This window comes from Cynara cardunculus, assembly GCF_001531365.2.
Source record: "Cynara cardunculus var. scolymus isolate 2C chromosome LG 17, CcrdV1, whole genome shotgun sequence".
Taxonomy (NCBI): Eukaryota; Viridiplantae; Streptophyta; class Magnoliopsida; order Asterales; family Asteraceae; genus Cynara; species Cynara cardunculus.
The window spans coordinates 28,387,418-28,412,047 of NC_037544.1; the positions used below are offsets into that span (position 1 = coordinate 28,387,418).

The following is a 24,630-nucleotide window of genomic DNA, read 5'->3' on the forward strand; positions in this document are numbered from 1 at the left end:
ATTAACTTTTTACAAAATAAACCTATTAAAACAAATACAAATTTATATAAATAACAAAAAATTAGTGGAAAAGTACAAGTTAATTTACCAACATAAGAAATTGGTTTCAATTTAACAACCAAGTGGTTCTTGAAAAAACCTAATAAAGCAACCATTGTGGATGTTTTATTTAATAAAAATGTAATAATTATGTATTTCTAAAACAATGAATCTTTTTTACATCTGTTCTGGGACTATTAAAGTATATATTTTATTAGTTACTTAATACAAGCAGTCCTTCAAAAAATACGTTAAAATAAACGGCGTTTTCAAAACATATCTCACAAATAAATGTAATGAATTAATCAATCATCTAAAATAGCACATTACCGAAACAACTCCAAGAAACCCAATCTTTTTAAATTTGTAATATTTATATAAGATAAATAACTCACACGATTTTGTTGCTAAAGTAAATGAAAATTGCTTTATTTTGGAATATCATGACAAATAAAATCCTTGAATAATGAGACCAAGTCTCTGCAGTAATTAGTATAGATGGACAGAACCTGGTTATGGTTGATCTGTATGCTGGTAGGCATAACTGGTTTTGCTCCCTTATGTTAGAAAATTAGGGATTGAAGATAATACATGGACTTCATAAAACTTTGGATCTTGGAAAGCATGCTTTCTGAATACAATAATTCAACCCTTACCATCTTGGGTATCAGGAATTTTGTATTAGGAAAATTCAAATTAATACTCTTGACTTTAAAAGCTATAAAGTCGAGATACTTATACACACCAGATTCTCGCTTACGTATTTATATGAGAGATCGATAGTTATGTTAACGGATAAGATTTGAGAGCAGTTACAACTGACTCAGAGTCAGAAGCAACATCAGATGAAGTCTAGAGGCTCTGAAGTTCCGGAGGGCCTTATATCACAGGAACAAAACCTTTGAGTACACACGCCTCTGAACTACATTTAGTCAATTTTCACCAAGTTTTAGCATCAATTCAAGAAGGCTTCCAACATTCTAAAATAAGTTTAAAACGTCCCAAAACTTATAATTCCTAAGTAAACCTCTTAAAATTCGTAGAGGTTTTGGGGCCCGCAAGGGGATCTGCCCCTTTAACCAGGCATGGGGTGCTGACCCCGCAAGGGGACGCAATCCCCTTGACCCCGCCTTATGGCGATCTAAGATGATAGAGACAACATTTATGAATATGCACTTTGCACCATGTAACTCATTTATATTTGTCTTGTTATCTAATCGATCTCAAGTAAATCACAATCACACCAAAATAATTGATGACACTAAATTCACCAACACCTTAAATGATCTGTTATCCAAAATATGTAATTGATATGGACCGTTATAACCAGCCTTTAACCGGTCCCATGACCCAATCCAAATTAACAGGCCTATTTGACCAACGAGCCAATGGCTTGTGTCACTTAAAAAAAGGGTCAAAATCTATTAAGCTTAATTGGTGATTTGTCTTGTCATTTAGAAAGATTATATTTGATAGTAATTGGCATAACCAATCCATTTTTAACGGATTCGTAACCAAATCCAAACCTCAACCAGTTTTGACAAGTCCAACAATTATGCTGGTAAAATGTCAAAAAACAATATCATTTCATATCCTACACAGAACCAACTGCGTGAACATACACATCATAATTAATAAGTGTATGAGTTCGTTTAATGCTCTCCACAATACAAAACAATACTCTCTAGACCAACATAATATGTACAAAAACATCCTAATTCGAATATGTAATTTGTTATTTTATTAATTTATATATCAAGTCGAATCTATATTTATTTTAAACTTGGTGAATTATTAATTTACTACGTTGGTTGGGGGGTCTAAAAATGCATACAGGAATATTCGGTGGTATTAAATATTATACAAATATAAGAATTTTATGTACGTATAAGATAAGGGTGGCTATATCACACAAATTTCCTAAAGAGAGGATACTTGTGGTTACAGATTCATATGGATAACCCGGCTGACCACTCATACCATGCAATGTAATTCCCCCCNTGATATTTTGAGTGGAATGATTCTTGGATGCCATTTGGCTAGAGTGATATAATGAAACTGTTAGGCCCCAACCCCAACCCCAACCCCAACCCCATGTAAACAATATGACATTGTCAATTTCTGAAAACTAAAAGCATACCAGAAAATGGCAGTATCCCTCTCCGCCACCGGTGTCCGGCAATTACGAGGCAGCTCGGGATTGACTCCCAGGGACTGGAGGCCTGTCAATGGGGAGTTGATGGGGAAGAAGTTAAATTTCAGTCAGAGGGTTCAAAGCAAAAACAATGTCAAGTCGAGTATATGCATGACCATCACCACCATTGCTACAGGTGAGGCAAAGGTGAGTTGCTGACCCTTTAAAAAAAGTCAAAAGTAGAGTCCGAATAGCATTCCCTTTGTAGATTGGGCAAATTGGTACATTGGTCTGATTCCTGTGATATACTTTCAAAACTTTCATTTTGGTACCTCAAATGTAACATCTCAAAAATTTAGGTACCTGGGTTAAATGAGAGATTGCATGAAAATGCAACGTATTTTGGTTTGATTCCTATTTTGTGTAACATGCTTTGATGTAAATGTTTAAGATTATCGTATCTGAGGTACCAAAATGAAGATTTTAAAAGTACATTACACAAAATAGGGATCAGACCAAAATATGTGCAATTCCATGCAATTTGCCTATGTAGACTTGACTCGAAATCTTGGTGAAAATATTTGTGCAGTTGAGGGACCTAGAGATGGAGAAAAGGGACCCGAGGACAGTTGTGGCGGTCATACTGGGAGGTGGAGCCGGTACTCGCCTTTTCCCTCTCACAAAGCGCCGTGCGAAACCTGCAGTATGCATTTCTTGTTATATTCTGTTGAAATTGAAAACTTTATGACAAATGTAGTAAGAATCGACTTATGTTGGTTGTGTTGTAGGTGCCGATTGGAGGAGCGTATAGGCTGATTGATGTGCCAATGAGCAACTGCATCAACAGTGGGATCAACAAAGTCTACATTCTGACTCAGTTTAACTCGGCATCACTCAACAGGCACTTAGCACGTGCTTACAATTTTGGAAATGGTGTTACCTTTGGAGACGGTTTTGTTGAGGTACCAGTGATTCGCATACTCCTCCGTCCTAAAACAGATGTCCACAATGAAAAAAGGCACACAGTTTTAGAAGTTTTAATTAACTAAATGACAAGTTTACCCTTAATAATTTAGGGAGTAATGAGTTTCTCCATATCATAATTATGAGTATAATTGTTTCGAGATAAACTAAAACAGAAATATGACACTTATTTTGAGATGTAAGCAGAATATAGGCCCCCTTGTAGTAATTATGTCGTTTCAGGCACTATCAGCAACTCAAACTCCAGGTGAAGAAGGTAAGAGATGGTTCCAGGGTACTGCAGATGCTGTTCGCCAATTTCACTGGCTCTTTGAGGTACCCACCACTTCATATTTATGTAATACTAAAATCAACTTCTTTAAACCAAGCCAAACCAACAAAAAGTGTGCCAAAAAAAGGAAAGAGGAATCAATACTATCAAATAGAAAGCGGTATAGAATTAACATAAATTTTCTGTAAAGCAAATCAAATGAACCCACTAGAAAGCAGGATCCGGGAGGTTGGGAAGTAGGCAGACCTGTCCTCTACCTCAAAGATAGAGCGGCTGTTTCTGTGGAGATCCCGGCTTGTGCAAAAGTGTGAGCAAAAAGGAAAGAGGAATCAATGTTTTTAAATAGAAAGCAGCATTTAAAACATCAACTTCTGTCACACTAACAAACTATTAATAAAGTGTAATATACGTACCACATATGTGATTAGTTTTGCTTTGTAGGATGCAAGAAGCAAGGACATCGATGATGTTCTCATTCTATCTGGAGATCACTTGTACCGAATGGACTATATGGACTTTCTTCAGGTGAAATGATAAAGACGGTTCACGAACATTGGTGCTCTTACTAACAAAACTATATATACGCAATTGTGTTCAACAAGTTCATATAGATCACATGTTCAACATATCTCCTGCAGAGTCACCGGCAAAGTGGTGCAGATATCACAATTTCCTGTCTGCCCATGGATGACAGGTAGATTGCTCTTTTTCTACACCCTCTATCCTCCCTAGGATGCCTAAGTGTGTGTTTGGTATGCAAACAGCACTAGACAATATTGGGCGTGCGAGAGTGAGGTAGGCATGTGAAAGAACTGTGCAAAGTTTTAGGGTTTTAATCTGCTATGGGTAGTTTAGTAATTTACCAATCTTGTTCCATTTACCTGATTTTTGTTCCACCTATTTTGGTGGGACAAAAAATGCATTTTGTCCTGGTGTGTCCCAGTCTTAATGTGGCACCAAACGTGGAACAAGTTTTTGTTAGTCCATTCCCGTGTACCAAACACATCCTAAATAATTTCAACTACAAATTCAATTGAAATAAACCTTGCAATGCCTACAATTCTATCTATCTATCCTAATAAAATGCAAAACAGAGTATAAACAGATATGATGATTATGGTGGTGGTGATGAGGATAGAAAAGATTTTTTATATTATTTAAACTCGAACCCATCTTTACTTTTGGTAATCTTTGCCTTCTTCAATCTTCTTCTATCTGCATCCATGACAGCCGTGCCTCAGATTTTGGATTGATGAAGATTGACGGAAAAGGAAGAGTCCTTTCTTTCAGCGAAAAGCCTAAAGGGAATGACTTGAAAGCAATGGTAAATGGGATCTAGTTTGAAATAGCATCATAAAATCATATGATGGACACATTTCTAACATAAAATTTATACTTCAGGCAGTAGACACCACAATTCTGGGATTGTCTAAAGAAGAGGCTGAAAAGAAACCATACATTGCTTCCATGGGAGTATATATTTTCAAGAAGGAGATCCTTTTGAATCTTTTGAGGTACATGAAACATCAATCTAAATACATACATTCATATTTCGTACCCAATAGAACAAAAGCCGCTACTGAGTGGACAGGCATACATAGGAATTAGATTAATCAAGCCTTATAAAGCAATAAGACTATAAGGTTAAGACTAAAGAACCTACAAAGGCACTTTGTAGAACTTCAAATAAACAGCAGGAGAAAAATGGGTGTGGCAAAAAAAATACAAGGAACAAGGTGTACCTCATTTTGCCTTTTCACGGTGGCTGATTATCCAGGCATGATTTACATAATAAACCAAGGAAAATATTTTACAGGTGGCGTTTTCCAACAGCAAATGACTTCGGATCAGAGATTATTCCTGCTTCAGCCTCAGAATATTACATAAAGGTTTGTTGAACCTCTTCTGAATGAATGATGCACACTATTATGCACAAACTTTTCCTTTTTGATCTTAGATGTAAGTATGATTTAGTAGCTTGTGTATACTATAGCACTATAGCCCATAGGCCCATCCTTGTACTATATAACATATATATACACACAAATTTATTATATATATATATATATAGATATATAGATGTGCATGTATGCAGAATTGCAGATGTATATATGCATCATATATGTACATTGTATATACAGACATATATGTAGTCGCCTTTCAGGGTTCCATGCTGAAGATCAGCAAAAGTATTCAGGTTGCTGGTTTGTTGGCTTTCCGAGTTCTTGATGTTCTTATACTGCGCTTGAGCTTCCTTTAGCTTGTATGATTGTGTTCTTGTTCTTCCTCGTCTAGTCCTTCTCAGTCATGGCAGATCTTTCATAAAGGGCAAATTGCATGAAAAAGTAACGTACTTTAACTTGATTCCTATTTTGGTAGCGTACTTTCAAAACTTCCATTTTGGTACCTAAGATGTAAAGTTTTAAACATTTAAGTACCCGGGTAACCGGTTGAAGCATTAACCGGTTACCATGCTGATCTGGCGAGTGATAGAATGAAATTGGGTTGAATAGCAAATAATACTGAGTTAGATACCACATCACTCGCCACATCAGCATGGTAACCCGGTTAATGCTTCAACCGTTTACCTAGGTACTTAAATGTTTAAGACTTTACATCTTAGGTACCAAAATGGAAGTTTGGAAGTACGTTACCCAAAATAGGAATCAAGTTAAAGTATGTTACTTGTTCATGCAATTTGTCTTTTCATAAATGCCTTTGATTACTTAGTTGAGAGTGCATATTAGACGCGGTGAAGGTACATATTAACCTCACTAATAGAAATTAGATCCAAAGATCAAGCTTCATATGTCAAATCATCAACAGAGGAAGACTCAATGTCAGGTTGACTCGATGCCATAAACCTGGGTTGAAGGATGTTGACATTTGATGATGACATTCTATACTCTCTACTATCTATGGATTCAGAGATCTATGCGACAACAAAGAAATGTGCCAAATTTGTGGGAGATCTATGTCTGTTTCACCCAACACTCTGTTACTCAAGCATGTTATTGACGTTGTCTGGATGACCAGTCTTTTCGGTGGTATAATATGTATTTTAAGCAGCAAGTAGATAAGGTGCAAGAATATTTACTACTCCTTCTATCCCAAAAAAAAAAACTCCATGATGAAAAAGGTATACAGTACTAGAAATGTGTAATTATTACATTTTTTTAATTAACTAATTAAAATTTTATCCTTAAAAAAGAGGGAGTAATGAATTTCTCCATATCATAATTAAGGGTATAATTGGAAAGTAGACACTTATTTTGAAAGTAGACACTCAAAATAAAAAAGACGCTTATTTTGGGACCGAGGGAGTATTTAGTTCGAACAGAAGGTTCTTCTACAAACTTAGGTTGACTACACATTTTGACATTTATTGAAGGGTTGTCATATGTATCTCCCTTTCCTGAAAATCCATCAGCAAGATCACTAAATATGTGCAAATGTATGTCAAGACTACATTATCAGCTTTTTTTCCATTTACGTTACAGATTTCCTTGATCAAAGAAGAAATAATAAAGTTTACACTGAGCAGAAATGCATGCAAATGTAAGTCTATTACAATTAAAGGTGCAAAATTTCATTTGCAGGCATTTTTATTTAATGACTACTGGGAGGACATTGGTACAATCAGATCTTTCTTTGAAGCAAATCTTGCGCTTACTGAACATGTGAGTTGTATTCCTACTTCCATTGTGATTTAAGCTTATGTCATTGTATTCATTCGATAAGTTACTAAGTTATAAGGAAGCTGTAGACTTTGAAACCCTGAATAACTCAGAATATGACCCACTCTGCCTATTCCCTTATCTTAAAAGGTAAATATAGGGAAGCTGGATTCTTTTCTTATTTATTTCTCTCTCAGGTCTAATACATATATTTATACTATACAACATGACAGAGAAACTTCGTGATTCTCTCCCTCGAATAAGGTAACCAAAATTAGGAGTTTATGTGAGATCTCCTAATTCTTCAAATTAATCAAGTCCATTACGATTATGCCCAATAGTAAAGAAAGAAGAAGAAAAAGAGACATCTCATGTTCATACAAAGAAGATATGACCAGTTTAACATTTATATGTTGAACATAGACACATAAATATCACATCACACACTGTTGATATTGCAATAAAGTAAATTATCTCGTATTTGGAGGCATATATAACTATATTTTTGCTTCTGATTATGAGTTACAGCCATCACGGTTTAGCTTCTATGACGCAACAAAGCCAATGTATACCTCTAGGAGAAATCTGCCACCATCGAATGTTGATAATTGCAAGGTTAGTAGAGATAATATTCAATATTCTTCATATGCTTTGAACATGTGATATCATTCAAGTTGCATTACTTCACAAAAATAACAATTTTGTTAGACTAGGCATTCAAAAACTCTATTCTTAAGTTTCTCTAAGTTTATACTAAAAAAAATGGTCATACCTAGCAACAAGAACAATCGATTTCAATGTTGACATAGACCAATGGATTTCAATGCAACTGCTGTGATTTGGTTTCAATGTCAATACACTTTTTCTGCATTGTATAAATCGGTTCCTGAAATCCGACCAATTTCTGTTTTCTGTAATAAATTCTACTGTATGTCCTCACCCTCTTCCTTCACATATTGTTACACAGATTGTTGACTCAATCATATCACACGGTAGTTTCCTAACCGATAGCTTCATTGAGCACAGCGTTGTTGGCATCCGATCCAGAATTAATTCTAATGTCCACCTAAAGGTTTGTCGTTGCATTCAAACTAGTAGTCTTGAGCTCCTAACCATGTTTGAGCTCGCAGGAGGAACATAAGCTCTAAGCCTCTAAAGGTTGACTGAAATGCTAATTTTCTACCATTACATTTTCGTCTTTAGACTAACATATTTCTTATTTCCCTTCAATCTACACCAATCCATTAACCCAGAACTTTGTCTTCCAGGTTTAAGTGGACACCACTTTCTCATGCTTCATGATAAAAGACTAAAAGCATTGTTTGTTATACATAACCAATACAGGACACTGTGATGCTTGGTGCTGATTACTACGAGACGGATGCTGAAATTACATCTTTGTTGGCCGAAGGCCGTGTTCCTATTGGAATAGGAGAAAATACAAAAATCACGTACAAAATCTAAAACTTCAGTCCGCTAAGTATATGTTTACCTATTATTTTTCTCGATAATAACTCATTAATATTATATTTTGCAGAGGCTGCATCATTGACAAAAACGCCAGAATCGGAAAGAACGTAGTCATCGCAAATTCAGAGGTAAGCCCGACGAATACTATGGTAATTGTCTAATTGAATGAATATGGTGGATGTCACAAAATCTGAATGAATAGTCAGGTACAACCAATTCGTACTTATCTCCATTTATAGGAGCATGGTGAGAGTTATAACCTTATAATGCCAGAATAGCTCTAGATAGTTCACTATTTTTCCAAAAGATCAGGAGCCTATTAATTCATGGACCATGGTAGAATGTCAGGAACTAATGAAATTTCTACTTACACGTTGAATTACAGGGCATACAGGAGGCTGACAGATCTTCAGAAGGATTTTACATCCGATCAGGCGTTACAATCCTATTAAAGAATTCAACAATTAAGGACGGATTAGTGATATAATGTTTTTTTTTCTTCTCCTGTTTTGAGGATGAAAATGAAGAATCGTCAAAGATCAACATTTCTAAGCAGAGAAAAGGATCAACAGGCTTGTATCACCACCAAGCTCTGTAAATGTGAACACATTGAAACTTTTCTGTATCTTAAAATAAAGAAATTTTGGTTCAATGCTGTAAGCATGTGATTTATAGCCCTGGACAAACAAATCTATGGTGAAGTACCGCATGATCTGCTTCATCAGAAGTACAGCATTCCCTCCAAAAGTCCAAACCATAACTCGGGAAGTTTGAATTCACAAATAGTTTAATTTTAGTCATTAACTATTAGTCAAATATCTACAATATCGCTGTTGGAATTTGGAGAAGCTTAGCTGGCCATAATTGTGGCATGAATATTTTTAATGCTTACTATGAAGAAATAAGTAATTTTAACTTCATTTATTTCTTAAAAAAGATGTGTTGAGGTTAATATGAGACATCCCAAAATAAAAGTTGCCGAAACTTTTCTATTCTAAGAGCGGATACTTGCACACATCTGGTTTAGGCTCACTTCAATACTAATAGAGTTGAAGATTCTCCAAATCCGAGCGAACAATGGTCATATACCATGTTCTTTCATGCCATGTGATGATGACTTTAACCTGGTTTCTTTTAAACCAAGAGAAAAAGCCAGATAATATTGCAACACAAGGAAAATAAACAAGCAATATGGAGAAATCAGGAGACTGATAGGCAAGAGCACCATGGAAAATGATATTGAAATTAAATTACATCAAAATGGCACAACACTAATGCTTATAGAAACAGCTCATCACAGTGAAACATCAATTCATTTTCATATCTTTGCAACACAAATCGCTCCTCTGATGTTATTATGCTCGTAACAAGACATTCACTTTCTGAGAATGGTTTTCTACCTGTTCTTCCAGCTCGATGTAGATAGTGTACTGCATCTTTTGGTAAATCGAAGTTATATATGTGGGTCGTATCAGGCAGATCAACGCCTCTACCTGCTATATCGGTTGCCACCAGAAGGTAAGCTCCTCCTTGTCTCAGTTCCTGTTTTCAATTATTTAAATAGGTGAACTAATACCCTTTTTTGTGGTAATCGTGGGCGTCTAGACTATCTTACACGCACCTCGACTAAAATCGCATGGGCCCAGTGGCCCTAAGAGGACTAGAACTGGTGACCACTGGGGAGCAAACTCATCTAATCTCCCTCTTTTCCCAATAATACCCAGGCTTATTCAACAAGATAACAAATAAAATAAAAAGTAAATAGAATGAACAAGGGTAATTTGGTAAGCATATTATCTTTACTTACAGAGAATGATGCTGCTCTCGAGTTGAAATTTATTTTTTCCTCTAATAGCAGAATTTCGTGACCCCCTATGTGTGAATTCTTCAGAGCATCAATTAGAACAGTAGTAGAAGGAGCATTTCCTGCCTTCTTGGACTTCTCAGACTGCAAAATAATTAATACATATATTTGATTAATCAGTGACAGCAATATCTATGGCATTAACAGAAAACAAGGAGCAAACTTGTACAGATATGTATATGACTCAAGTCTGTCCTTAACTCTTCAACCCTGATTAGAATCTACTAAACCAAGTTATAATCAGTATGTCCAATTCATCTTCCAAATATATCTGTCCAACATTGCAGTATTTTAGGAAGGGCAGAAATGGTTCGTACATTGAGGAAGCACGCCATTTGTGTTGTTAAAGCCCAAGAGGATTCACCTCTTCATAATTGCTTCCGGGGTTTTTTGGTGTTACAAGATCTTTTTGGTTCTATTTTTAGCCCACCCCAACTATCTTGTGGAAACAGATTTGTTGTTTGCTACATTTAATCTAAATCATCAATGCATAAAACAATCTAAATTGCATACCAGCAAGAACCATGGTGCCATGCTGAAAAAGTCAACCCAAATCAAAACTGAAATTGTCATGTAGCACTAACCTGTAGATTAACAAAAATTATGGCAGACTGAGGTGCATCAGATTGCAACAAGGACAACAATGCAGAATGTCTTTCGCTTCTACTACATATCTGATATCCATAGAATGTTATTAGCACAGTGGCAATAACGATTTTCAGATTTTAGGAGCAAGAAAAGGTATAACCTGTTAAAGAAGAGGGGTGAGATCCTATAATTTATACGGGCAAAGAGAACAACAACTTTAAGTTGCAAGATACTCTCTCCATACCGGAATAAGTTTACACATTTCTATTTAAGTTTGTCCCAAAATAGGTGTCCACTTTCAAATATATAATTACAATTACTAAGCTTCCAACTCTACCTTTAATTGATGAGATGAGGAGAGAGAGAGAGAGAGAGAGAAGGTTTGACTCTATCATCAAGGGCCAAAACGTCAATCAGTTAATTAAAATGTGTAACAATTACACATTGCTTAAATTGTTTTATCTTTTTATGGTGAATATTTATTTTGGGACAGATGGTGTAAGTAATTTAAGCCAGGAAACAGTTTTGCAGCATAGAGTTGCTTTCCTGATTCCATAATTTACTCACCAAAAATCTGTGATGTATACGTGGAGGCATAGGTTGAACCGGATTTGCGTGAATATGGACAACATCGGCCTGTTATAACAAATTAAATGAATATGATATAATGAACCAGTGATGAATTGTGTTAAGAATATGAACAGGACGACCTCATTCAGCAAACCTTGGTCCACTTCTGCTGTATACAGTCGTATAAAAACCGTCTGTGCTGGGGGATTGACGCACTAGCAAAAATTGATTGACGATTGTTGATTGACGAGTAGGATATCAATAGCTTTCGGAGAGAGCTAACTTGATGCGAAGAATTAAACATGAAATCAACCTAAAAAAGATCAAATTAGATGCTAATCAAGTTTGTCAAGGAAACAACACCTGAAAAAGCGTTGTTATCATATATTGTCATCGAGGCATTAAATTTTTAATCCAATTTTTGAGGTCATTGTGCGACATGGTAACATTGTAAATTCCTTATCTTTGGACTCCACAATCATGGAGTTAACAACCAGAGAGCTGAATGATAGTTTCCTAGTAACCAATAGATACAGACGGAACTACACTTGACAGAACAGCAAATACAGATATCGCTGCCAGAGTAAAAGTAAATACCTCATCTATCACTAGCACGCGCATTGATTCTAGTTTGATCGTCTGCTTCTCAAGCATTTGGCATAAGCTTCCCAGAGTTGCAACAATTATTGTAGGGGGTTCAGACTGCAACAAAATAGTATCGTAAAAAAATTTTGTGGTAGTACGTCTATTCTATCTTAACAAAATTCTTTCTTGATGAAGCTGCATGATACTTTACACCACCCAGTGAACCCTCAATCCTAATTCCCAAGCTTATTGGAGAAAATGAAATACAAATATGAAGTACATGTTTGAAAGTAAAATTAGATGGAGAGGAAGAAAGATAGGATCATCATAATAGAAGAGAGGGAAGGAGGGAGGGATAAAGATTTGAGTGACCCATCTGAAGTGAATAATGAAATGCTGAATAAATGCAGTTAGAAATGTGTTGAACATAAAAACATCCTAGATAATAAAAGGATCCTCAAAACTTATCACCGAAATACACAAGAACAAATTTTCCAGGACCTACAAATGGTAGAATTGATTCACATCAATCCAAGCTGCTGGAAAAATTTCCAGCTTTGCAAACTCAAGGTTATTTTATGTAGAATATCTACAAGAAAATAACCGACACTACCACCTTAGAATCTGACTCGAGTTTCATGTTTCACTGCAGTCACTGAGGGTATGATACACATGTGCAATGTAAAAATCTATACCTTTAACCAGCTCTTCTGCCTTCTTAAAGTTCCTCCGTCTAGAAGTGCCATAATAGTGCAGGACTTGTCTTCCAAAACTGGTTGATCCGACTTTGCAGCCAGCATGCGAGCAACTTTTGCAACCTTTGATAACAGGAAAAGGAAATATCAGGATAGTACCGTTCATTTCCATATTACATGCTTCAGTGAATGGAATCACCACCAAATAATCTTACTTGCATGCCCAGCTCCCTAGTTGGTACCACAATCAGTGCTTGTACTGCTGATCTTTGAGTGTTTATTACCGAAAATATCAATAACAGGTATGCCAAGGTTTTTCCGGAACCTGTCTGTAGAACCAAATAATAAAATATCAGCATCAGAACTTCAGGGAAGTAGGTAATATTACAGTAAGGCCTGACCTCCAAATCCCCCACCAAACCCCCAATTCCCCTATAAATCTACGCAACTATAATATATGTAAACTACAACAGAGGTGCTTGTCCAGCTTAGTTGGCAAGCTACATGGTCCTTGATGGTATGACTCTGGGTTCTACTCCTATTGGTGTGCCTATTTTCATTTTGATTTTTACATTTTGAGAAGGGCTAATGAAGGATCTTTACTGGGCCGGCTCATTACCATTGTTCCCCTAATACATATTCGAACTTTTACTTGAGATTTTCGTTGTATTTAAAAGATCTTTGAATTGGTTTTATGGTTGAAATTAGTTCATCTTACTTATATACAATAAATGAACTTTATCTTGTGAAGGAGCCTGTGGAGGTAGTAAAAAGTTCCTAATCTTGAAATTTTTAATAATTTTCTTTTATATTTTTAAGCCAACAGCAGTTGATTTTATTGTAAAAAGAATCTTACCTGCTTTGTTTTTTCTTTGTTCTTCATTGAGTCCATTTTAGAAATTTAATAATTTGAAATTCATTGTCATCGCTTCAAATTTCTTTCTGTTGCTTCAAACTAAAACTTATGTATTCAAATCCATAAGATCAACGTTCAAGAACGTTGTAGGGTTATAATATTGTTTCCTTTTGAACTTTGAATCCTTGAGTTCGTTATGAGAGTAAAATGAATATTGCATTATTGAAGGAATGAAGTACTTCTATAACCACTTGGTACTTCGTTTCAGAACAAGTAGTGTACTCGGTAAACTCCAAAAAAAAAACACATTGTAATTGGATATATCGTAAGATTTTTGCCTGAGTTTAACCAAACTAAGTTTAGTAAACCCAAGTAGATTACTTTCTACTCTTTTAACCATCATCCTTGTTATTTTAATTTTCAAACTAACCATACTCCTATAAAAATACTAAAAACATCCTATCCGTATTCAAACACACTGTGGACACTTTTGATGTGAACCATATTTTAAACTCTTGCCCAAATCTTTTGCAATTAAAGAGTCAAAGTATCAAAAACATTTTTGAAAAATTGCGAACACATTTGACGCATTGTTCAAAATTTGTCAGATACTACTTTGCAAAGGAGTTCAAAATATGATCTATCACAAGTCTCATAATTTGACAAACACAATTCAGGTCAAAAGTGCTCACAGTTTGTCAGATACAGTTTGTGACAAAAAAATTGCATAGGTGTTCACAGGTTCTAAAAAGTAATAGTGGTCAGAATATGATTTGCCAAAAGTGCTTACAATTTGTCAAATACAATTGGGAAAAGTTCAGAAAAACCCAACAAACTATCCCATTTTGAATGATCAAGTACCTGAACTATTTTTTTGAATGAAAAAACATTAAACTTTCTCATTTTGGATGATGAAGTCCCTGAACAATTTTTTTAATGAAAAAACAATAAACTTTCTCATTTTGGATGATTAAGTCCCTGAACTATTTTTTTGAATGAAAAAATCCTTAAACTTTCTCATTTTGGATGATTAACTCCCTAAACATTTTTTTTGAATAAGTAAACCATCGAACTTCTAAAAATTGGTTACCCACATCTTTTAATTAAAAAAACTACTTGTAACTGACTAGGAATGTTTTAAAGTAAAATAAAACTAAATCAGTTTTGCCATGGCCAAACCTTACACGATTAAAACCTTTTGCAAACAACGGTATTGCTCCCCCTTGCCGCTCCCCCTTGCCCCAACGGTGTTCGTTCTTCATATCGTTTAACACGCTTTTGGCCCCTGCCATTGATCTCCCTCTTTTTTATCTATCAAAAGAGGGAGAATAAAAGATAACCGGTTACAAGTAGCTTTTTTTGGGTTAGAAGGATGTATGAAACCAAATTCTAATAGTTCAATGGTTTAATTTATTGAAAAAAATGTTCAGGGACTTAATCATCCAAAATGATAAAGTTTAATGGTTTTTTCATTCAACTTGAAAAAGTTTAATGGTTTTTTCATTCAAAAGAATAGTTCAGAGACGTGATCATTCAAAATGAGAAGGTTTAATGGTTTTTTCATTCAAAAAAATAGTTCAAGGACTTAATCATTCAAAATGGGGTAGTTTGTTGGGTGTTTTTGAACTTTTCCCAATACAATTTGAAGTAAAAGATCTTGGGAGGATATCTCAGGTCATATTAGCATTTAATGTGAGTGCGAATTTAATGTAATTAGCTGTAAATGTGTTGCATATAATCAGGGAATCCCTGATTGATAAGTTTGATAATTTAGGAGTAATTTCCTCAATCTTTCCATTTATAACTCCTAGAATTATGTTGACTCGAGTCTATATATTCTGTAATTTCAAGATCAGAGAAATAAGGAGAATTCATTCCTTAAGCCTCTTTGTTCAAAAGATTTGTGCAAAGTGTTCATAAATCATAGCAATGCTTATCCTATTACTTTTACAAGGATGATTATTTTGAAACAAATGCAAGTACGATAGCTAACAAGTTACATAATTTACTTGGGTTAACTAACTTAACTGGGGTTAACTGAGAACAACCTGACAAGCATAATTCCATATACCATGTTTTTTCTTAGATTTTACGAAGTATAATCATCATTTTGAAACAAACTGCCAAGTAAGATGGTTACAAAAGTAATTCGTTCATTTTTTAAAATCTCCACATAGTTTTGCTTTAAGTTATGAAAAATCAAGTTCAGCTTTACACTACTAAAAAAGTGGAAGATATTATATGATAATGTTCATTCTTTTACCATAGGGATAAATTTGTTACCATAGCCATTTGAAATTCGTGATCAATCTTAAGAAACGTCATAAAATCCTTTATAGGGTGAAGTCCTATACTAGCACAGATGGTGGTTTTTATCTTTCTTTTAAACAACACAGAGAAGAAAGCTCTAAAGTGCATCGAAAAGCAGATGGGCAAGAAAATATGCATTAATGGATTTCATATTCTTTGTCCTTGACGAAAATAATTGCTAGCCAATTGTGTGATATAGATAGTATATGTATATGCCATGCTATCGCTACGGCTTGCCTATATATGCATCCACCAAATCATCATTAACTAAAGTTCCAAGTTAAATATATCACATATCACCTGGGCATGAAGAATACAATCACGACCAGAGAATAGGACTGGTAGAGCTTGTCTCTGAATCTCTGTAGGCATAAGGTACCCGAGTTCTTCAACCCTGAACCATGGTCAAGCAAATCAAACAACATACTTGAAGCATTGGTTAAAGCATGCAACTTTCAGCACCAAATTCCGTACTGACAACTCATCAAGTTTGCAAGTGTGCCCCTATTCATTGCTATAAAAATAGCATCATAGGATAAAGAGACTAAGGGGCTGTTTACCAAAAGCTTATTGGATAAGCGCTTCCGGAAAAAGTCACCACCCTCACTTACCTTATCAGGTAACATTATCAGCCATCAAAAAGGGATTGTTGGTAAGCGCTAACCGGGTAAAAGTCTCCACCCTCACTTACTGGGTAAGATTTTCGGTCCTTTGTCATGCCTCTTACCGGGGTAAGATTCTTGGTCTTTGCCATGTTCACCTAGTAAGATAAATGACCTACTAACCACTCACCCAATAAGCGTTTGCTAAAAGGCCCCTAACTTATAATTGGGAAGTAGTCAAATAATTCAAGAAAAGTAACAAAATGGTGAATATGAATTGTTCAACTCTATAGATCATTCATGGATGGAATACGATGTCACACAATCAGCCAAATATAAAATTATTCATGTATAACAAGCTTAACTTCATGTTCTTATCATGGTAATACAAATGAAAAGAACACGAAAAGCTAAGGGACCTGCTGATTCTTGTTTTAATTATGAGAAATGCCAAAATCCAAGTTTCAAATGATCGGTAGTATTGATCAGGCCACAAAGTGCTATTTCAGTTTATCTTGAATGAAGAGATTGTGCAACAAAATTCACACTAAGGGGCCGTTTACTAAACGCTTACCCGGTAAGTACTTACCAGGCAATTTTCCTCACTGGATGAACGTGGCAAGAGCCAATAATCTTACCCGGTAAGAGCGATGATAAGGATGGAGAGTCTTACCCGGTAAATGAGGGTGACGACTCTTACTTGGGTAAGCGCTTACCAGGTAAATTGTTGCATAGGATACGTTTTGATGTACTACAATCTTATCTGATAAAATACATTATAGTGTTAGACTCTTACTGTAAGCACTTACCGGGTAAGCATTTGGGTAAACGGCCCCTAAATGACAGTCCAATTGGCTTATCTTTTCTTCTTATACATAGACAAGCCTTTGAAAACATTGTTGTTTAAAGATGTTAGCTAAAGAGACCAAAAAGAATACTTTATTATTGAAGATGAGAAACAAAACAGCATATAGAGCATATAGTGGATGGGTCAACATCCCAAGAGGAAAAACATGCTGCACTATAAATACGATGGAAGATGAAGACTGACTCGCCATAAGAGGGGAAGACACTTCCCACTAACCTCCTATATCTCCTTTGATATTGAAGATGGCCACCCATCTTGACAGAGCTTTACAATTGGTATCCTAGTAGAATCTGAACATGCTCTCTAGCCAGATAACAATGACATTATATGACATAGGCAGATTCCCTGAAGGGATTCTAACCACCACAAGTTCCCAATGAGTACTTGAGAGTACTGAAATCTTTGTCTGAACTCCCATGGATAAATACATTAGCCCTATAATCCTCTCTAAGTCATCAATAGTGATGGTATAGTCAGCAGAAAATACTGCAATGATCTTCCTACCATGTTGATTCCTAAATAAAACATGGGTAATCACAAGAGCTACAACCCGAGCCAAACCTGTCCCATGCTTCATGGACTAACAAACCAAAGTCAAGAAGCATGTATGACAACATACTCCGACAACAAAACCTAAGGTAAATAAACCACAAGGGTTTTGTGTATTGATTTGATTTGATATGTAACCTAATTAATATCGGTCTCTATATATAGAGATACTAATTACATAGAAGTGTCCTCTACATTATACTAATTGCACTTAAGTACATTAAGTCTAATACGCCCCCATAAGTTAAGGACGGGTAACGACCTGTAGCTTGGATCGTAAGAGTAGAAATCTAGGAGTTGGCAACGGCTTCGTGAAAATATCAGCAATCTGCTCTTTTTGTGGAAATAAATTGTACAGAAGGTCTCCTTGAGCAACCTTTTCTTTGACAAAATAAAAACCAACTTCCACATGCTTTGTTCGTGCATGAAAGACCGGGTTGGCTAATAGATAGGTTGCATCTGGATTGTCACACCACAAGATAGAAGTTGATGGGGTATGAACGCCAAGTTCACGAAGGAGAGCTTGAAGCCAGGTAAGTTCAGCTACAGTATCAGCCAGAGCTTTGTATTCAGAACAGTGTGTTGTTTACGAGCGGTCCAAGATACAAGGTTAGAACCAAATAGATGGAAAATCCCTCCGTGAACCGACGATCATCTAGACACCTAGCCCAATCAGCATCGGAGAAGGCTTGGAGAGATTGATCAGCATCGGAGAAGGCTTGAAGTGATAAAGTAGATGCCTGACGAATGAGTAAGCCACAGTCAACAGTGCCCCAAAGATAGCGTGGAATCCGTTTGACCGCATACCAATGTGATTCAGTAGGGGCATGCATGAACTGACACACTTTATTAACTGCAAAAGCGATATCTAGCCAAGAAAGAGTAACATATTGAAGAGCACCAATGACCTGTTTGTATTTAACTGAGTCAGAAAAAGCAGGACTGTCAGCTAATGATAGCGAACAGGACGAGGTCATGGGGGAAGGCATGGGCTTAGAATCTGAGGGGCCTGCTCATTGTAAGAGCTCCAAAATGTACCTCTTTTGAGAAAGAATGATGTCTAGTCTTTGAGGGACAATCTCAATACCCAAGAAGTAGTTTAAAGGGCCTAGATCCTTTACCACAAAAGTTGAGCCCAGTTGTTGAACGATGGCGTCGATAGCAGCATGATTGTTTCTCGTGATGATGATGTTGTCAACACACACTAAGATGTATAAAAGAGTGCCAACATGACTAGAAATAAACAGTGAAGGATCGGTCTTGGAGCCTACAAAGCCAAGGATATGAAGAGCCTTGGAAAGAAGGTGAAACCAAGCCCGTGGGGCCTGCTTAAGGCCGTAAATGGACTTGTGGAGTAGACAAACATGATCTGATCATTGTGGGTCAATAAAGCCCGAAGGTTGCTTCATATATATTGTTTCAGTAAGGTGGCCATGAAGAAAAGCATTTTGAACATCAAGTTGCCTGAGCGACCAATTCTGAGAAACCGCAAGCGATAAAACAACCCTGATGGTAGTGGTCTTGACAACAGAACTGAAGGTTTCGTGAAAATCAATGCCATGTTGCTGATAGTTGAAAACCTTTTGCGATGAGTCTCGCTTTGTAACAAGTGATGGAACCTGTCTTGTCTCGTTTTATCCTGTAAACCCACTTACAATCAACAATATTAGTATCATGAGCACGAGAACTAGAGACCACGTGCCGTTTTTAACAAAAGCGGAGTACTCCTCGGCCATAGCTTGACGTCATTCTGAAGATTTGTTAGCAATGGTAAACGAGATTGGTTCAATAGATGTCGTGGAGTTGGTGGGAAGATTAGTAGAAGGATTGAAGGGAACCCGTTGTTTGGGGTTGGGCCGCAGGTTAGGAGGACGTTGTCTAGGAGGAGGAAGCGGAGGCGGTGGTGGTGATAGAGAGAAGTGGATGATAATGGAGATGAATCACTGGCATCTGGATCATGGTGTAAAGGGGAAGTGGATTCAGGGGAAGACTGAGAGATGGGCGAAAAAGTATGTGGTGAACTGGGCAGATCAGGTATTACAGGAGATGGAGCGACAGGTAGGAGTGTTGCCGATTACCACGTGAGGTGATATCGAGCAGGTGTATAGACATGATGATGTAGGTGTGGCGACAGCAGCGGACGGCAGATTCCAGCAGCAGTGGCAGCAACGGACAGTCAGATTAACAGAGGCAGCGGCGGCAGCGGACGATCAGCCTTGTAGTGGCGTGACCAAGAGGGCATGTAGGGTTTTGGTAACTTGGCTCTAATACCGTAATAAACCACAAGGGTTTTGTGTATTGTTTTGATTTGATATGTAACCTAATGATAATCGGTCTCTATATATATATAGAAACTAATTACATAGGAGTGCCCTCTACATTATACTAATTGCACTTAAGTACATTAAGTCTAATAAAGGTTGATTTGTATAAATCCTTTCCTCCTCAAGAACTACATTAAGAGATGCACTTTTTATATCAAGCTGAAGAAGTGGCGAATGATGAGTGATTGACTAAGCAATTACTAAAGAATCTCCTTCTCTTGGATGAGGAACGTTGATACTGTGGAACATATATTCAAAATCAATCCCAAAGTATCCAAAATTTTGTTCCAATACTTAGATAAATCCAATGGCTACACATATGAACATTAGTTCAAATCATCCCATAATTTAATTAAGCCAATTGGTCCATCAGTTCTATCCATCCTAGAAACATCATCGATCCCAAGCATTCAAGTTAGACATCTGTAAACATCAATTGTTCAAAAAGATATAGATAGGAAATGAAAAGTTTGAGAGACCTGGAAACACAAAGGGAAAATACTTTTTTTTATGATTTTCACATAATCATGATCTACAATTTACAGCCAGATGCAATTTAAGCAATGTGATTGCATCTACGAATAATCTGTCATTTTATTCGACACTAGGACTATTTATACACATCTCCCTAGTTTGTTTATTTCAGATAGGGCTGTTTGGCAGTTGTTGAATAGTTTGGTGCAAAATAATCAAGTGGTCAGAATGATTAAGAGGCTCTTATAATATAGTGCAAAATGAAATATAATTGTTTGGTAATTGTTTACAATGAAATTAGGGAGCTTAATGGTTAAGGGAGGTCCATGATACAAAATCTTTCAGAGGATTTTAGAACCATTAAGAAGCAGACTTTTTTTAACGATTCAGAGACTGCCTCTTAATGGAACTATTAAGAGGTAAAGAAACACCCCTTTACTCAATTTTGCTACACTTGTCTCCTATTTGGACTACTTGAACTGTTTCGCATTTATGGGCTTCTTTAGTATTTCATTTTCACCCTAAAGTAAGTTAACTTCCAACTGATAGGGATTGGTACATGAATGCTTTCATGCATTCATTATTGCATCTACAGTAAAGCTTTCAGTTAGATTGACAGTTGCTACATATTAGTCAACATAATCATTTGATGTGAGTTTTGTTCTTGATGTTCATCTTGCTGAGGCTTTTGTATCAATGTTACTATGCCTGCATAAACTTGCACCTGTTGGTCTACAAAGAATGAGTGTCAATTATCTCGAAAGTGTTCCCTCATTTCACCTCCTACCAAGGCTACCTCCATAACATCCCTGGTACTTCTGTTTCATGTTCACTTTTATGAGAAATTGAGAATTCCACATTCATCTCCAAATGGGTCTATTTTTGCCCCCTTTTGAGTATACCTCGCATATATAGAAATCAAGCACTTCGTGACACTGCATGGTCGTGATGCTAAAGCATATCTATACTTGAAATTTAATCCATAATTTTCTTAAATTTGATTCTATACTACAAAACATAAACAGACTAACATGTACCACGTAAAGATATTTAAATGCAACAGTGTCTCTTAAGTGTCACCAACCAACCGATTGTATAAAATATCCTGTGCATCTACGATCATCGTTAAGGTCAGATGAAAATTGCTCTAACGAACAACAGATTTCTGAGATTCAAACCATAAGTAGGTGGTAATGTGGCCTCTTCATGTACTTCTAATATTTAAAATGCAATAATGTTTCCTGATGTTTAGCACACTACAACTTCGAGGAAAATGATTATCTAATTATTTGAAGAGAAGATTACATGTTTAGGCATATTACTACATTTGAGGCAGACCTATATAGTACCCACTGTGGTCAAAAACCACGATAGTCTTCTCTATTGCAGAAATGGTTGGACACCAACTTATATTGGTAGAAGCACAGTTCTGGTTGCCTCCATATGCACCATCTTTTTGTGTACCTTTCTCTTATAGTAATGTTTCTGCTTAATTCATTGAAAATTTAAATGACAGCTATAAGGCTCTGATCAACTATTTTTCAGATCATTAAAAATGGATTTCAAGTGTCTGAACAGAGTAGCTTAGATTTGTAGCTTATGCCACAGCCCACGGGTTAGGTTTTCTCATCTTTAATCTCTTTCAGATTACATATTACGTTTTAGATATTATCTTGACTTGTCATGAAATCAATAGCTGCAAATAATCCCACCTCCACTTCAATATAAAATGGCTTTTTATTGCTTCTTCTTTCTTTCTTTTTTGCATTTCATTCACTTGCTGGTTTTCTCTTTTCCTGTTAATCTAATTTGTCAATGGTGTTTTAGAATGCAAACCTAGAATCACAGTCACAGCAAATACCATAATTTTAAAAATCAGGCCTCTGATATTCACAAATAAAATGCTATATTTCTAGGAGGCATGGTTGTTAGAGTCCTACGTCGGCTAGACTTGAACCATTTTTATTTCATATATGTTATAACATCCCTTCTCTCCTTGAAGGCTCTTTTTGAAGGGTAATCTATTGGGTTCCACTTATTCTCACATGAGACTGGTTGGTATCATTTCTTAGGTCAACCACTCTAGATATTCGAATATGTACTGGGCTAGCCCCCACCGGTCTTGCCCCCACCCGTCTTGCCCCCTCTCGACATTCTGGGATAATATGCGCCCGTCTAGCCTCTTTTGTAGGGGTGTTAGAGTGCCAATTTCAGCTTGAACCACTTCTATTTAATATATATATTGGAACATCCTGCTCTCCTGAAGGGCTCTTTATTAATCTAATCGATTCCACTTACTATGGCAATGGTTTCATCTCGATGTCATGGTAAACAGAGAGAAAACAAATCTATTAAGAAAACAAATAATATGAATGACAGGTAACCTGCGCAAGATATGATCAGGCACGCAACCTTCGCAGATATCCCGAAGAGGAATGTGGTCGTCTTCTTCGTTTGTTGATAGAGAGGACGACGATGTAATTGGAGAAATAGAAGTTCGCTGACTGTATATGGAGCTCTTCAAAGCTCGGGTTGAAGAGCGTTCAACGGAAGGGGATTTGATGAGAAGCGTGGGAGGGATAGTAATGAGGGCTTTATCACAGAGAAAAGGGAACTTCCATGAATGAACCTGCAACAGCATATCGGTGGAAGAAGAGACCATCAATGGGCGACGGATAGAAGATGAATTGATTTATAGCTTTGTTATTCGTGAATCCACTCCCACACTTGTCATTTTTTTTCTTTTCTTTTTTACTTCACTAAATTTAAAAATACGTATTAACATTATTGTATTTTATAAAACTAAATGCATGAAATACTCGTAATTAAAGGTGTGCAAAAAATCAATCGATCTAATTGGAATCAGGGTGTTCAAAAATTCGACCAACCCGATTAATCCAACCCAACTCAAAGCGAAATAACCCAACCCGATGTCTAATCGAGTTGTAAAATTTTCAAACCGTAGGTATTGGGTTGATATTGGGTTACTATTATTTGAACTCAATCCAACCCGATGAACCCGATATCCTTTTATTTCTTGGATTTAAAATGATTGTTGAATTTCTATTAATATATACATTAAACAATTACACTATCATGTATGTTTTTCATATACATATATTTTCAATTTATTAATATCTCTATATAACTCATTCATATATATGTTCAATAACTGTGAACATATATATATATATAATTGAGAAAATTAACTGAATGTGATATACGTAAGAAATATGGATAAGTTGTATCAAATGGTTGATGATGAAAAAGAAATTATGAGTAGATAAATAACATATACAAGATTAGAAGAATATTTTAATATACCAAAGTATCAACCCGACCAACCCGTACGGGTTGGGTTGGGTTGGGTTGCATTTTGGTTTGGGTTGGGTTGGGTTAAGATTTTTCCAGGCCGCAAGCATTGGGTTGGGTTGTTCAAATGTGTTCAACCCGATTAACCCAACCCATGAGCACCCCTAATTGGAACCGACTGATTTAATTAGAACCGATGATTAGATCAATTGTAATTGGATCGGATCGGATTGAAATTTTCAACATCCAATTTAGATCTGTCGGTTCTTGGATGGCAGTCCAGAACCGACCAAAACCGAACCGAACCGAACCAATCAACATCTATCATCCAATTAATTTATTTTCAAATTGCTTAAATTGGAATTTTTTTTATGTGAGGTTTTGAATTTTTAACTTCCCTTGTGTTGGTTTTAACACTAGATGGATCCAATCTCGTGGATATTCAACAAAAGTATCCA

The 24,630-nt window shown here is 36.2% G+C and overlaps 2 protein-coding genes across 2 annotated transcripts; one reads left to right on the forward strand and one right to left on the reverse strand.

Annotated features, from left to right (window-relative positions):
- Positions 1-2,152: 2,152 nt before the first annotated feature.
- On the forward strand, positions 2,153-9,232 carry LOC112501027 (glucose-1-phosphate adenylyltransferase large subunit 3, chloroplastic/amyloplastic). Its single transcript, XM_025104662.1, has 15 exons — positions 2,153-2,380; positions 2,763-2,876; positions 2,962-3,135; positions 3,380-3,472; positions 3,870-3,953; positions 4,067-4,122; positions 4,659-4,752; positions 4,830-4,942; positions 5,245-5,317; positions 7,028-7,108; positions 7,634-7,720; positions 8,073-8,177; positions 8,450-8,556; positions 8,643-8,703; positions 8,961-9,232. The coding sequence occupies exons 1-15, from the start codon at positions 2,186-2,188 to the stop codon at positions 9,060-9,062; spliced, it is 1,539 nt and encodes a 512-aa protein (XP_024960430.1). The 5' UTR covers positions 2,153-2,185; the 3' UTR covers positions 9,063-9,232.
- A 565-nt stretch (positions 9,233-9,797) lies between these two features.
- Positions 9,798-23,520, reverse strand: LOC112500704 (DEAD-box ATP-dependent RNA helicase 58, chloroplastic). Its single transcript, XM_025104261.1, has 10 exons — positions 23,245-23,520; positions 16,344-16,437; positions 13,093-13,206; positions 12,878-13,000; positions 12,195-12,299; positions 11,752-11,910; positions 11,595-11,663; positions 11,024-11,113; positions 10,383-10,523; positions 9,798-10,117 (listed from the first exon to the last, which is right to left on the reverse strand). Exons 1-10 carry the CDS (start codon positions 23,499-23,501, stop codon positions 9,854-9,856), a joined length of 1,416 nt encoding a protein of 471 aa, XP_024960029.1. The 5' UTR covers positions 23,502-23,520; the 3' UTR covers positions 9,798-9,853.
- Positions 23,521-24,630: the final 1,110 nt, after the last annotated feature.

Excerpts from the sequence above, each read along its gene's own strand:
- LOC112501027 (XM_025104662.1), top strand. The coding sequence starts at position 2,186 with ATGGCAGTATCCCTCTCCGCCACCGGTGTCCGGCAATTACGAGGCAGC. Across the intron at positions 2,877-2,961 it reads AGCGCCGTGCGAAACCTGCA|GTGCCGATTGGAGGAGCGTA; the intron begins GTATGCATTTCT and ends GTTGTGTTGTAG. Across the intron at positions 7,721-8,072 it reads CGAATGTTGATAATTGCAAG|ATTGTTGACTCAATCATATC; the intron begins GTTAGTAGAGAT and ends ATTGTTACACAG.
- LOC112500704 (XM_025104261.1), bottom strand. The coding sequence starts at position 23,501 with ATGCTGTTGCAGGTTCATTCATGGAAGTTCCCTTTTCTCTGTGATAAA. Across the intron at positions 16,438-23,244 it reads CCTGATCATATCTTGCGCAG|GGTTGAAGAACTCGGGTACC; the intron begins GTTACCTGTCAT and ends ACCATGGTTCAG. Across the intron at positions 13,207-16,343 it reads ATTGTATTCTTCATGCCCAG|ACAGGTTCCGGAAAAACCTT; the intron begins GTGATATGTGAT and ends TTGGTTCTACAG.